The sequence below is a fragment of the Corylus avellana genome, chromosome 5 (assembly GCF_965113065.1).
Source record: "Corylus avellana chromosome 5, dhCorAvel1.hap1.2, whole genome shotgun sequence".
Lineage (NCBI taxonomy): Eukaryota > Viridiplantae > Streptophyta > Magnoliopsida > Fagales > Betulaceae > Corylus > Corylus avellana.
Genome location: NC_142494.1, coordinates 9,639,818 through 9,654,882, shown reverse-complemented (window position 1 = coordinate 9,654,882; position 15,065 = coordinate 9,639,818). Strand labels below are relative to the sequence as shown.

The following is a 15,065-nucleotide window of genomic DNA, read 5'->3' as shown; positions in this document are numbered from 1 at the left end:
TGTATATATACTACGCATATGCCACGTGATTGATTACAATCGTAAACAGAAGATTAACTTACTAACTAAACTTCATAACTGTATATTAACAGATTATCCTGCTGTACATAACAACCTAACTGATTCTTAACGTCTTTACATTCGTGATACTAACAAATAATATATTTGCTACAGTTTGCCCAGACTTTACTTTCCTCTCTTGAGCACAGTGAATGCCACTCTCTTCCATTGCCAGGAGATGTCAAAGTGGCTCCCAAATGAGGTTATCACCGACATCCTCTCACGACTGCCGGTGAAGTCGCTCATGAGATTCAGGTGCGTTTCAAAGGCATGGTGCTCTCTAATCTCCAGCCCCCACTTCATCACCACCCACCTTAATCGCTCTCTTTCCAACTCCCAACACCCACTCTGCCTTTACGTCAGCCCTAGCTACACCTTTCCCACCCTCCTGCTGTATCCATCGGATCCAGAAATAGAACACAAGCGTGATTTCTTTGCAAACTCATCAGATCGCATACAATTGCCTATTCCACATAAGCCTAAGTATGAGTTGCTCTTAGTTGGTTCATCTAACGGCCTACTTTGTCTTGCCAATATGACTTTCAATATCGAAAGTGGGTTATGTGTTCTCTGGAACCCTTCTATTCAAAAAGCCATCTCCCTTCCAAAGCCTATCTTTCGACATCACCGTCTGTTAAACCATTCGGTTGGGTTTGGGTATGAGCCCATGACCGATGATTACAAATTGGTGAGGCTTGTGTATCTCCCAGACACTCATGATTTTGGTTTCAAAACTGTTCCACCTTTGGTTGAGATTTATACGCTTCGAAGCGGCATATGGCGCTCTCTTGCGGCCCCCGGTCCTCCTTACCGCGTGAGCATGTGGTCCTCATCGGTTTTCGTGAATGGCACACTCCACTGGCCCGCACACACTCCATGGTTTCAGGACGCCTTTCGCAATGTGCTCGTGTCGTTTAATATGAAGGATGAGGCTTTTGGTGAAGTGGGTATGCCTAAGAGTTTACAAGGGCGGAAAGTCTTGAACATTACTCTGGTGCTACTTGATGGGTTGATTGCTCTTGTCCCTCATAACGAATACGACAACGAGGCCGTGTGGGTGATGAAAGAGTATGGAGTGGTGGAATCTTGGACGAAGCTGTTTTATGTTCGCATTGGGAGATTTGAGAGTGTGATAGGCTTTACAAAGAGCGGTGAAGTTCTAGTTAACAAGGAGGGATCGTTGTTTTCTTTCGGACCTCGTAGGCGGGGATATTTGGAGGATCTTCCCGTTTATTTCGCAGAGGAGATCCATTTGGATACTTATGTGGAGAGCCTTGTTCTACTGAGTGTAGCAGACCAAGTTCCAAGGCGACAGGGGAATTCGTCCGCACAAAGAAAAGCAGGTACTTGATACGATTATTGAATTTGTGTGCTTAATATGTGTATGAAGTTATTTCATCAAGCAAATGCTATTTTAACATGAATAATATTTAAAGTTCCGATTTCTGAATTAGGGCCTTTAGGTTGATCCCTCCGGTTTCTCTATTCCAAAACTAAGTTGTTTTAAGGAATTGGCATGCCTTCGGCTCTGTTATGTTTTTCCAAAAAAGAAATAGGTTGATTGTTTTTTGTAGATTGTGATTTGTTTTAGGTGAATTCCCCTGTTTTGGTTTATCTTTGTGGATTTTTGGTATATAATATTATTGTCTATGATATTAGCCTTTTGAATTATGATCATGTTAATTTATTGAAGTGTTCCTATTTACTATTTATCTCATATTTTGTAGCTGAGAATACCGGGGTAGGGAATGTAGATTGTGCTTTTAATTGATTTTGGTTTTTGAGTAATGAGAAACTCAGCTAAAGGGTTGTTTCAGGCAGTTAAGTAATGATGTTTTTATGAGCTAAAAGCTTAGGCTTTTGTGTTTTTAGGTTATGTTTTGTTGTCACCAGACAAAGATTCAATATGTTTTTAGTTTATACTTGCTGGTGAGACTGTTGTGCAGTTGTGGTTTGTGAGTTATCGTCTAATTTGTTGCAAAAACCTATTAAATCCAATGTATTCCATATATGTGTTGTTGTTTGCTTCTTTCCATTGTGTTTCTAATTCTGATTACTTTTATTTACTTGGGAATCTGATGCTTGTTTTCACAAATATGTAATTTTTTCTTCCTTACTTTTATTCTGATTACTTTTATTTGTCATCCAATTCTACAAATATCATGCCCATGTCTTTTATTTTTTCTGATGATATGATATGCTCCCTCCTAGGTATCGCACCAGGGTCTTAGGTGGTTTTGCTGCACATTGTGACAAGCTCCTGCATTTTCCGGCGTAAGAAAATAGGTTTTCTCAGCTTTATTTCCATTTTTTGTTGAGGAATCAGCTTTATATCCTCTTAAATTTCATAGGAAAAGAGATCTTCAGCATCTTATGATTGAATATATGCATGGCATAGAATTTGCAAAGTCAATTTAGAAATTTTCACATGATCGCTTCCCTCTCCTTTTATGGTTACTGTCATTATTATTGTGCTTGTGGTTGTTTTCTTGTCATTATTATTGTGCTTAGCAGTTTAAATCTGGGATTTACCTAATAATTCATAATAGGTAGCTTTTGCGAAACTTTTTCTTTATGAATTTATTTATCTTTATATTCATTTTATACTAAACAAGCAAAATATATATAGATGAACGTGAAAGTAACGTTACTTCATTTAAGTAAATAAATAAATTAAAGAAGATTCCAATCCAAATAAAAAATTTTAAAGCTCTTTACTTACTTCACACTGGTATCATTCCACTTGACGCCAGGTGTATTGACGAACGTGCAAGTGATGATGCTCTGTCTGACCCACTTGAACTAACTTTGTCCATATGCAAACCAAGAACTTGGTCTAAAAAATGGGTAAAGTTCGACAAGTTGATCATGTCGACACGCCATGAGTCCCATGGAAAGCTAGAAAGAGACCCCCATTGCTCAATTGATATTTTTACATATTTTAAAGATAAATATTAATTTAATAAACTGAGTTAGATCATTTTTTTCTAACTCAATTTGAAGGAAAATTTGAAGGAATCAGTTAGATAATTAAATCTCTAAACATGTCTTATGCAAAAAAAAAAAAAAAAACATCCTAGGATAAATCAATTTATAGGTGGTGTCAAAGGTGCAAAACTAACAGAAAGGAACTGCATAAACATGCCAGGAGCATTTGAACACATTCAAACTTGAAAGAGAAACTCGTGATCAAGAAAAAGAAAAAGCAAATAGTATTTTAAGAAACTTTGCCAATTCAACTGCATTTTAAGTACAGGTATTAGGTGCATTTTAGCCTTGCATTTTTATGCATGCTAGAATCTGGATTAACGAAAACAAAGAATTGAAATTAGAATCTGAAAAAAATTGTAATTTCCAGAAAAGCACCTCCTCTGGGTGTAACCAGACTACCATGTGATGATAGTCTACAACAGGGCAATTAAGAATTTTGTGATGATCCATTTTCTGATTGCAACATAACCATGTCATAACCATTTCAATATCGTTAAACCATATTTTCCATTTTGCATACCGCTTTATAAATCCCATACAAAAAATGCTAATCAATTTGCTGGTCCAAACGGACTGGTTTACTATAAGTTCCCCATTCAGATTGCTTAATGTTTAACAGTAGAAATTTCCAGTCTTTCACATAGGTGAGGAAAATATGCCTCTTCATCTTTGGTGCGTTTAATAGGAAGAAGTCCATATGGAAAACTTTGTTGAACAACTGTGAGATTCATTCCTTTTAGTTTGAAAAGCTTGCTATTAGAGCGTAGGGGAGGACTTTCATACTCTTTCTATAGCCATATGGACGCCGTCTATCCCTACTGCACTGCTGTAAGGGATATAGTTTTAGTTGGCCATTATAATGCAGGCCTTTTAGTATAATAGGTGTTGAGAGTTAGAATTGTGTAGCGGAATGTGGGTTGTATAAATATAAGCGGCCTAGTTCATTAGAAGTATGAAAAATGACTTGAGTGTTTTAGTTGCTTTCATCTGGAGAGTGGTTTTTAAAACAAACCGTTTATCAATACAATTTCTATATCAATTTCATCATCATCTTTCCATTACAATCGTATATCTTTCATATTCCATATACAATATCCATACATCTTACAGATTACGAATCAAAGAGTAGAAAAACCCATTACAATTGGTATCAGAGTCGACGATCCTACCATGGCAGCAATTTGGCAACAAAAAGAAGCTGATTGGCGGCATCAGAGGCATCTAGAAGTAGACCAGCGACAGTTTCCAAAATTTTATGGGTAGAATCTTTCAGCATCGATATATCAGGATCTACTACTGAGAAAGCCGTTGATGGAGTGAAACAATTGCAAGAATCTATGAAGGTAATGGTGGAAAATACACTCCGATTGGGGAGTAATTTGGACAATATTCTTTAGATTGTACAAGAACTTGAGGAAGAAAGAAGCGAAAAAGGAGTAAATCATGCTAGCATAAATGGCTTCCGGTATCCCAGTGGTATCCATTGAAGAAGAAATTCAAGAACAATAACAAATTTTCATTGAAGTCGTGAGAGAGATTTATACCAGTTATGGTAATTTAGGAAACGACACTCACCAACCGTTCAATGAAATTCCTCAACCAAGCCAAATGGAGTTAAGCATATCAGAATCTAATGGCGTGAAAATTGTTGGCATGCCTAAAGAAGCGCAAGAAGCACTGCAAAAAAATGGCAAGCAATGGAAGAGTTAGAGATTGTTCCTAAAGAGGTCCAGAGCAAAGAAATTGTTTGCATGCCTGAGAAATTTTCAGGACGAGAACCAAAATGGAATCCTTATCTTGAAAGAATATCATACAATTAGAACATTTTCCTTCAGATCTCAGAATTCTGCCAAATAATCTTCAAAAGTAGGACATCAAAGCTAGCTCTACTGAAGGTGTGTGCTAAGGTGGGGTCAGATGTCCCTTGACACCCGTAGGCTTAAAAATAAAATGTTGTTGTGTCATTAGGCTTTTATAGTCTCATTAAAGCTGATTCTACCTAAGGAGTCTCATTATAGCATCTTTGGCCTTTCGGCTACAAGGATACAAACAATAGCAATTCGGGCTTTTTGAGGGGGGGGTCCCTGTATCCTAACATTGCCACTTACCAAAACCAAAATAAGCCAGTAACCTTGTCTCTCAAACAAACTAATAATAACACGTATTAAGTCTATGCAAATAATAATCTGATAGGAGCTCCTTAGTAGATATCTGCATCTACAAAGCAACGTGCATCTCATATATAGGGTTCAGCAGATGGAAGCTAGACCTGCCTGCCTGCTAAGTTCCAAATAAAATTCAATTTGTCCTCTTAGTACAGTTAAGTGCTGGTTCATGAGGATAAACTGCTTAGTCTATCAGGGGTGAAAGCTCTTGAGTTACTTGATAACTGGTTCTGGCAAGTAGGGTCAGTTACCCGTAGGAGTTTGATTAACGTTGAGAATTGTTGTACAGTATGCGTTTGCGACGTACAATTAATCTGAATAAAGTTCTCCTACGTTATAAAAAAAAAAAAAAAAAAAAGCTGGTTTATACAACAAAACAAGAGATTATGCACCAATATAAAAATTAGAAGGGACACCAAAGATTACAAATTTCAGTAGGGTTTGGCACCCTAAGAAACTGTACTACTTCGATGAGGTTTGGGTACCATATGAGTAAAGCTGCAGATAATGCCTCCACACAAGATAGTTGACATGGTCTACCATAATTTACTGGATTTGCTGCTACCAGCCACGGCATTGCATTTTCAAGTGATTTGTCAATGTTAAAGACAGGCTAAGAGACAATCAAACATAGCAATTCCATGAACAATCATAACAATGCCAGTAAATAATATATCCAGGAATAATATATCCGGCGACACTTCATGAGTGCAGTAAATTCCTGAACATATCTATATAAGAAAATGAACCAGAAGTGAAAAATTAAACAATGCAATATAAGAAATTATATGTATAAGTCGATGCATTACAAATAAAAGAATTTAAAAGAAAGAAGAAGAAGAAGAAGAAGAAGGGCCCCATGGGCAAAGAGCCAAAGATATAAGGGCCCTATGCGGAGGTTCTTTCTATGTTGAGCATTTCCTCTAACCAGGACACCAACAACTTATGCTCACTTCAACCAGTAAATCAAAGTTTAAGCCGGTTAATCAATGTTGTGATGTCCCATATTGCTTGGGCATGGAAAAGATGATGTGTTTATATAGAATATACTTTCTCTAAATGGTATGAGACCTTTTGGAGGTAAATCTAATAATAAAACCGTTCAGGCTTAACCCAAAACGGACAATATCAAACCACTTAAAGCAGGTGTGTTACATATGGTATCATAGCCATAGCCCAACCTGAGATGGGGGGAGCATGCACAAGCCCCATGAGGTTCGCCTGCGAGGACGCTGAGTCCTAAGAGGGGGTGATTGTGACGTCCAACATTGCCTGGACATAGAAAAGTTAATGTGTTTATATGAAATATACTCTCTTTAAATGGTATGAAACCTTTTGGGAGTAAACTCAATAATAAAACCATGCGAGCTTGGCCCAAAGCGGACAATATCATACCCACTTAAAGCAGGGGTGTTACAAATGTACTATCCATAAATCGACAAAAGAATAGATTAAATCAGGGCACCATTAGGTGCAGGAAATAACCATAATTTCTGTACAAATGAAAAATAAGTTTTACTGTCTTCAATAGAAAAGTCTTTGCTTTAAAGAAAATTGAACATTTAGGGAATGAGGAAAAAGGAAAGGACAAAAACCATTTGATACTTAACAGATTCTGCAAGTGAATCGACTTTATTGTTTTTGAATGAACCACCAGCCATCAAAAGTCTATCCTATGTCCTAAGATATATTGGTTTCTCATTGTGTAAATCAATTGGATCACTACAGAATAAGCAGGATCAATGAATGTGTATGCAATCACAGACTTGCAGGAAAGGAACTACTAATCAAATTTCATGACCAATATGTCCCGGTCAGGTCCCAGCGGGTTCCAGGCAGGTCCTGGGCGGATCCCAGTCAAGTCCCGAGCTGGTCCCAGGCGAGTCCTGGCCAAGTTTCGGGAGGGTTCCGGTCAGGTCCTAGGCAAGTCCTGGTTAGATTCTGGGCGAGTCCTGGTCAAGTCTCGGTCAGGTCCCGGGCGGGTCTCGGGCAAGTCCCGGTTAGGTCCCGGGTGAGTCCCGGTCAAGTCCCAGGAGGGTCCCGGTCAGGTCTTGGACAAGTTCTGGTTAGGTCCCGAGTGGGACTCGGTTAAGTCCTGACGAGGTTCTGAGCGGGTCTTGGCAAGATCCATCGGTTTAAGAATGAGATGCTTATAGTCGGAAAATGGTTTACGGTTTTTGAAACCGTAAACCATTTTCGAAAAAAATTAACGAATGAATTTTCGAAAAAAAGGAAAATATTTTCCGTTGACCACTATTTTACGTCGAAGTAAACACTGTAAAATACAGAAATCATTTTACGTCAAAGTAAACGAAACCTAATACTATTTATCTCAAAATCAACCTCAATATTCTTTTATTTTTTACATCACATTAATTTATTATTATTCAAATAAAAAAATCACTATAAAATAATTTATTTTTAAAATTTTTATATAAAATATATATATATATATATATATATATATATTTTCACATCAATCAAATCTACTGTAATAAAACTCTTTTAACTCTTTTTAACTTCAATCGACAAAAAAGCCGCCAGAAGAACAACAGTCCAAAACGAAAGTCAGAAAAGCATGCAACACACACTATCCCAAGATGTGAAAGACATGGAAAATAGCACTGATGTTAGTCAAATGTCAAGAAAACATGCGAGTACCATAATATTGTCAGGATACTACCATGTTATCATTATCTTTATTACAGTTGACAATCATCCAAACATTGGAAATGGATAGACGAGAAAAATATGTAATTCGAGATAAGATTCTCCTTATCTTTTAAAAGGATAATTATATTTTACTATTTTACTTAAATTTTTTAAGTTAGTAAAATAATAATAAATAATTTTAAAAAATATTAAAAAAAATATTTAAGAGAGATACCACTTGTCACTTGTTAAGTAAGTTAAATGAAATTTTTTTGGTACTGATTTGAAGCAAAATCTTGTCCTTATAAATTATACCTCATTTTCGTTTATAGCTAAAATGACTTGTCGTCTACCAACTAAAATCTATATCAAATTAATAAAAAACTGTTAAGTGAGAAAAAAAAAGAAAAAAAAGAAGAGGGTGACAACGCCGGTTAGAACACACAGGAATACATGAGAAGGTGACAAATGAAATGACAATAGTTCCCCAAAAAAGCTTCTTAGTACACTTAGGAACATAAAAAGGGCAAAGTTTATCCTTTGTTTGGCCACGAGCGCTGCTTTGATTGATGCTCACGAACCCAAGAAAAAGGACAAGAATCCAGGTCGTCTTCTTCCTTCTTCTTTTACGCAACAGTTAAAGATATTTTACTGTTTGTTTTTGTTTTTATTTTTATTTATTTATTTTTAATTAAGTAGAGATATTTTAGAAGTTTTATCGTCCCATTTTTGTATATATTATCAGCAGCACGAATGAACGAAAATGAACATTATCTCTTCCATTGTTCCATTGCCACACCATGTCAGACCATCTCCCAACCGATGTTATCACCGACATCCTCTCACGGCTGCCGGTGAAATCGCTCATGAGATTCAGGTGCGTTTCAAAGGCATGCTACTCTCTAATCTCCAGCCCATACTTCATCTCCGCCCACCTCAATCGCTCTCTTTCCAACTCCCAACACCCACCCTCCCTTTTCGTCAGCCGTTTCGACAACAATTATTCCGACGTTAAACACACCCTTCTGCTGTATCTCGATCAAGAAGTAGAGCAGAAAGGGGATTTCTTTGCGTCCCCATCACACTCCATACAATTGCGTGGTTTACAACAGAGCATGAAATTGGATTTATTGCACTTAGTGGGTTCATCTAATGGCCTACTTTGTCTTGCCACTACGGTTTTCAATAACGTGAGAGGGTTATGTGTTCTATGGAACCCATCTATTCAAAAAGCCATATCCCTTCCAGAGCCTAATCTTGGTTTGTCACACCATTCTGTTGGGTTTGGGTATGAGCCCACGACGGATGATTACAAATTGGTGAGGCTTGTGTATCCGTCTAATTCAGAAGGCATTGATGATGTTTTTTTCAACATTATTCCACCTTTGGTTGAGATTTATACGCTTAGAACCGGCGTATGGCGTTCTATTGCGGGCCCCGGTCCTCCCTACCTCATAAAGTGGTGGTACTCATCGGTTTTCGTGAATGGGGCAGTCCACTGGCCCGCAAACACTCCACGGTGCCAGGGCAGCTTTCGCAATGTGATCGTGTCGTTTAATATGAAAGATGAGACCTTTGGTGAAGTGGTTATGCCTGAGAGCTTACAAAGGCTGGAAGACTTGAACGTTAATGTGGCACTTGTTGATGGGTTGCTTGCGCTTGTCCCTCTTAACAAATTTGGCAACGAGGCGTCTCAGGCCGTGTGGGTGATGAAAGAGTATGGAGTGGCGGAATCTTGGACTAAGCCGTTTGATGTTCGCATCGGGGGATTTCAGAGGGTTATAGGCTTTACAAAGAGGGGTGAAGTTCTAGTGCACAAGGATGGAAGGTTGTTTTCTTTCGGACCCAGTAGCCGAGGATATTTGGATCTTCCCATTGGTGGCCCACAGGAGATTTATGTGGATACTTATGTAGAGAGCCTTGTTCTACTGAATATAGCAGGAACTGGCCGAATTCCGGGGCGACAGAGGAATTCGTTTTTTTCTACTGAATATAACAGACGGAGTCCCGGGTGGTAGTTAGCGCGCAAAGAAAAGCAGGTAGTTGATGCTACTTCCACACTGTACTTGTTTTCTATAAGTTCCCCATTCAGATAACTTCATGTTTGACAGTTAAAATATCCAGTCTTTCACATAGGTCAGGAAATTATGCTCTATGCTTCGAAAGCATGCCTCGTATCTGATGGTTGATACTGTTTATTGTTTGTTTATTTGGGAACATGTTGTTTCTTTGTAATGGTTGAACATCTGATGGTTCATCTTTTTCTACTTACCAGTTGTAAGAATTTTTCTGAACGTGCCTTGTACTGAAATAGGGAAGCATCTATTTAATATCTCAGAAAATGGGGGATTTATGTATTTCAAAATCACTAGTTATTTCAATTGAATATTTTACACATTGGGTCCCAGTAAGAGTTTGAGCTTAGAATGCTATCAACATAATCTTATTTTGGATAATTGGTGAAGTACTGCTTGTTATGTTGGCTAAAGTTATTGTCTTAGCTGATTGTTGAGGAGGTCGAGGTGGAGGTTGGTTTCTAATACAAGTGTAACACAGTTCTGGCTATGGGGTCAAAGAATGGTGCATGCTTTATAGTTCTGCTGGTTTGCATTTGTCACCCTTGATTCACTTTTCACCTTAGCTTTCATCTTATTGTCAATTTTTAGTACAACTTTAGGCAATGGAATTTTGTTTGCCGTGGCATTGGCATAGAGTTGGACTCTACTTTGCCAAATCTTTAACCACATCACAGCCTTTCACCCTTTCAATTTGCCTAAACAAAAGACTAATGACACGTCCTAGGTTTATGGTGATGGTCAATTTATGGACTGACAAATGAAATTGTATCAAGCTATTAATTTTGAGTGCTCTTCGGCAGTGATAATTGGAATCAATGTTGAATTAGCTACTGAAATGGATCTTCAATGAACATTTAGGGATAGATCCTCAAGCTCCTATAGAGATGCTTTGAAAAAACCAGGTCGCATAACATACTAACGCGCATAGGCTGAAAAGCCTACATAACGCTCACTAGTCAAACCAACTTCGTCAACACGATGGAGGAGGAAGAATTGGTCGAAAAAATCCCTCCCCACCTAAGAAGCTATTGAAACGAAGATGTTCGCCCCCCCGATCCCCTCTACCCCTTTGACCCACCCAAATTCGAGCCCACACTATGGATCAACAACCATGTGTCTCTGTTTCTTGGCAGATTGCAACCATTGTGGAGGATATTCTCAGGTTTTTCAACATTAATCAATTGGTTCAATTTGATTTGACATGCACATTTATTTCATTCCAATCCCACTTTTTATTCACTGTGTTTGTTTCAGGTTCTGTGCTCAAGTTAATCATGTGTGTCTATCCTCTGGCCAAAAAGAAGTTCCACTAGAGGAGTAAAATGTACTAAAATGTTGTTCTACTTCCATCTGATGGTTGATACTGCTTATTGTTTGTTTATTTGGGTGTAGGTAAAGTTGGACGGCAAAATGAAATAGCTAATGCGGGTAGAGTCAGGTTTTTTGTTGTCTTTTGGGGGATGGGATGAAGGTGACACTAAGTTTGTTGCAGCACCAGGGAGGTTTATTCTGATTTTTCAGTGTGTTTTATAGTTTTGATACTTGGAGAGTTATCATAGATTCTTATTTCTGTAAGCTTGCAGAATGCATTATGTGCTTGTGCACATGCTTCTATAACTATGATAGTCTATTTTCTAAGAAACAGTAGATGTTGGGGCTGAATTCTCAAAACCATGCCCGTTGGATGTCTTTGTGCTTCAGTAATACAGAGTATGGGGATGTGGTGAAAGATGGTTTCATGAAGACTTTCCTAAAAAAGGAAAGATGGTTTCACAAATACTTTTGAAAATATTACAGTCATTAGCTCTCAGTCCTGACCCTTAATGATGTTTCTTCATAAATACTGATTTTCAGGGTGCCCCATCTATACTTAAAAACTTTCTATGGTCTATTAGAAAATGGAGTCTTTGGATTTGTTTCTACTCTGCATTTTCTAAAATCAGAGAGAGAGCATTAGAGAGTCACCATTAAATTATCGATTACTCCAGTTGCTTGTTCCTCCTTTATTAGGTAATTGTAATGTGCAAACTTGAAAATTGTATTTTTCCATCAGCAATGGCTGCAAATGGATGTTAGTTAGAAATGTATTCTTTTACTGAGATTGGTTTATTAATTATCTTAAAAAAGGTTAGGAATTTGAAACTATGGTTTCATAGGTAAACCATTTTATAAATGAAGCTTTGACGCCCTTGCTATTATGCATTTGTGCTACAAGTTCCTTGTCTTTTTGCAAGAGGCTATACTGATGTTCAGCGTGGCAATCCTATTAAGACATAGGATCGTATTGTTAAGCAATTTGTTTGGGAAGTCAGATCATGGACAGAAGAAAATTTGGCTTCACTAGGGCAAGTGTGATCGTTGTTGCAATAGGAATCCGCTTGCAACTCTTCTTGTATAGCTTAGGAATGACAGTTTGATGTATTTTTTTGGTGTTTTCTGTTGCTCCGTTTTAGGCACTTAGGAATGGCAGTTTGATGTATTTTCTGGTTTTTGACATCCATACAAAGTCCATAAGTGGGATGATCTTCATTGTCATTCATGGTAGCTGTTTATTGAGCAGTTTGATAGTATAGGCAAATTTGACAAATACTCCTTTCTCATCATAAGGGCATATTAAACTAACTTAAACATTGTGGGTTATTGACCGCCAAAAAGTGTTAAGCATCTGGTAAGAGCTCTCAATTGCTAAGCACTACTATGATTTATATATTTTGTGTTCCTTTTAATTTTTGTTTAGGAAATAAATAACCTATAGTTTTTTTGGTTTAGAATTATTTGAATAATGTAACTTTGATTTTGCTGTTCTGGTTGGTTCTTTTCCCAGTTTGGTTGATGCCCATCTGCTCAAAAGTGTTCTAAATCAATCCTGTTATGGTTTCAGTCATGGGTTCTCGCTAATCTTGCTGCATAGATAGTTGTGTTCGTCTTTCTGTTCATGCCCATTTGCTTCAAATTATTCAGAACCGTCCCAAATGCAGTTTGTGATAATGGGTTCTCATTAATTTGGTTGTTGTTGCTCTCATAACCTCTCAGCTCTAGTAAACTTATACAATTCAATTAGTCCTCTGCATCCTGCTGCATTTTGTTATTTTTGGTTTCCTTCTAGCAGAAGCTAGCTGATGAATAGGAGGCCTTTAGATAGTTAAAAGAACAAATTCCTTTTCTTTTCTTATAGGAACACGTCCAAGATTCGTCACTACAAAAAGGATAATGGTAATCCCACCATTAACTACTTCATTTATGAATTTCATAGTAATAGAAATACATATCCTACCGAGACAGAATTTGTAACTTGTTATCCTCTTGCCTAGCAGGCAAAGATTTGCCTCCGCGTAAAAGATGATTCGAATAGGAAGGGGCAACCTCTATTTCTGATCTGAGCATATGGAGAGAGTGTTAATTTGGCTGATTTAGAACTTCCCAATTCAGTAGGAATTCCATTCGCTAGTAATCTTGATTCTTTACGAAGATATGAGATCAAAGTAGTTACATTTATTATTGATTATCTGTGCTTGGGATTGGCTGTGTGAAGCACGACTGATTCAAATGCTTGGAATGGCAAAAGAGAGAAGTCAAGGAAAGCTTGAGTATGAATATTGGTTAGCTTTGTTATAGGATACTTCAGCAAGATGTTTATTATTTCTGATGTGGGATTAATATGGGATATTATTTGGGTCCTTCAATGTCTTCATATGTTATTTGTGCTTCTTGTATTGATTCTGTAATTTCATTTTATCTTTTAGTTTGGGCGGATGCAGACCACATGATTTGAAAGGTAGCAACGTATTCAGGCAGAGAAGCAGTCTGCAGAGGAGTTGGATAGAAAGAAAATGGCCATGTGCCTTGAAACAGGGCTGAAGCAGAGGTTTTGAAACAGAATAATTACTTGTTAGCTACCATTCTTATGAAGAAATGATTATCATTCTTCTATCGAATCTCTAAAATCTGTCACAACTCGTGTGCAACTTTACATATGAAATTAATACAGGTGGGTATATATTCGTGTAGATGGGCATTTGCTTCCTTAAAAGGAAAATATCCCTTGAAGCATACCATCATATCAAAGGTGTACATGCAAGCAGATATTAATCATCCATATTCACTATTTGTAATTATACGCTATCCGCTATCTATTATCAGCATATGCGGATGCGGTTAGCAAGTACTTGGAGTATATAAAGTATCTCTTTTAATCAAGGTGAAATATTTTATTGTAGTTTTCCCTGGCAGAGGAGCATGCATTTAGTTTTGTTCTTTCTACACGCCTCTAATATTTGTTATCTCTGAGCTGTCATACTTAAGAAAGAATAATTATCTTTACATTTTCTCTATTTGCAATTGAATTTCTTCTGTGTCATCCAATTCTACAAATATCAGGCCCTTGTCCATCCTTATTACTTATTTAATTGGGTCTTTTATTTTTTCTGATGATATGATATGTTGTTCTCTCCTTGGTATTCAAGGCCTTAGGTGCTTTTGCTGGACATTGTGAATAGCTCCTGCCTTTTCCGGCATAAGAAAAGAGGTTTTCTCAACTTTATTTCCTTCTGTTTTTTTTTTTGGACGAATCAGCTTTATATCCTCTTAAATCTGTTTTTCCATTCAGGAACTTGTTATCTTTTGACAATGATCTTCTGCATTTTATGATTGAATATCTGCAATGTGTTGAATTTGTAAGTCAATTTAGAAAATTTCACATGAACACCCCCCTCTCCTTTTATGGTTACTGTTATTATTGTTGTGCTTGTGGTTGTTTTCATGTTCAACTTGAGATTAAATCATTTTATAGAAGATGTCAGAAGTGCAAAACTTAAACATATCAGGAGCATTTGAACGCATTCAAACTTGAAAGAGAAACTCAGGATCAATACTCTTGTAAGTGGCTTAGCTTTGCCAATTCAAGTTGGCTTCAAATTGAGTCAATGAATTTGATGTTATAGGGATGTTATTAAAGAGAAATGTGAATGGTTGAGTTTGTGGGGTGACTTGCATCTCATGTGGAATAATTTTTGTTAATGATTGTAAGGATGGAAATAGTTTATGAGAATAATTGAATAAACTATCCTTAATTACATCTGGTTTCCAAGGATTATCGCAAAGACTATCCTTAATTTCAGAA

The 15,065-nt window shown here is 37.2% G+C and overlaps 2 protein-coding genes across 3 annotated transcripts; both read left to right on the top strand.

Annotated features, from left to right (window-relative positions):
• The first annotated feature begins 178 nt into the window (after window positions 1–178).
• On the top strand, window positions 179–4,602 carry LOC132180349 (F-box/kelch-repeat protein At3g06240). Of its 2 annotated transcripts, XM_059593144.2 has the most exons (3): window positions 179–1,403; window positions 2,272–2,334; window positions 4,162–4,602. In XM_059593144.2, exons 1-2 carry the CDS (start codon window positions 239–241, stop codon window positions 2,289–2,291), a joined length of 1,185 nt encoding a protein of 394 aa, XP_059449127.2. In that variant the 5' UTR covers window positions 179–238; the 3' UTR covers window positions 2,292–2,334; window positions 4,162–4,602. The 2 variants fall into 2 exon arrangements, with proteins under 2 accessions (XP_059449127.2, XP_088372729.1); XM_088516603.1 differs by lacking the exon at window positions 4,162–4,602 and having other exon boundaries at window positions 2,272–2,478.
• Window positions 4,603–8,599: 3,997 nt separating this feature from the next.
• LOC132180348 (F-box/kelch-repeat protein At3g06240) lies at window positions 8,600–14,162 on the top strand. The gene is made up of 2 exons (XM_059593143.2): window positions 8,600–9,907; window positions 13,690–14,162. The coding sequence occupies exon 1, from the start codon at window positions 8,669–8,671 to the stop codon at window positions 9,884–9,886; it is 1,218 nt and encodes a 405-aa protein (XP_059449126.1). The 5' UTR covers window positions 8,600–8,668; the 3' UTR covers window positions 9,887–9,907; window positions 13,690–14,162.
• Window positions 14,163–15,065: the final 903 nt, after the last annotated feature.

Bases quoted from the DNA above. Each gene is read 5' to 3' on its own strand.
- LOC132180349 (XM_059593144.2), top strand. From the start codon at position 239: ATGTCAAAGTGGCTCCCAAATGAGGTTATCACCGACATCCTCTCACGA. The intron at 1,404-2,271 runs GTACTTGATACG...GCTCCCTCCTAG, and splicing joins GTCCGCACAAAGAAAAGCAG to GTATCGCACCAGGGTCTTAG.
- LOC132180348 (XM_059593143.2), top strand. From the start codon at position 8,669: ATGTCAGACCATCTCCCAACCGATGTTATCACCGACATCCTCTCACGG.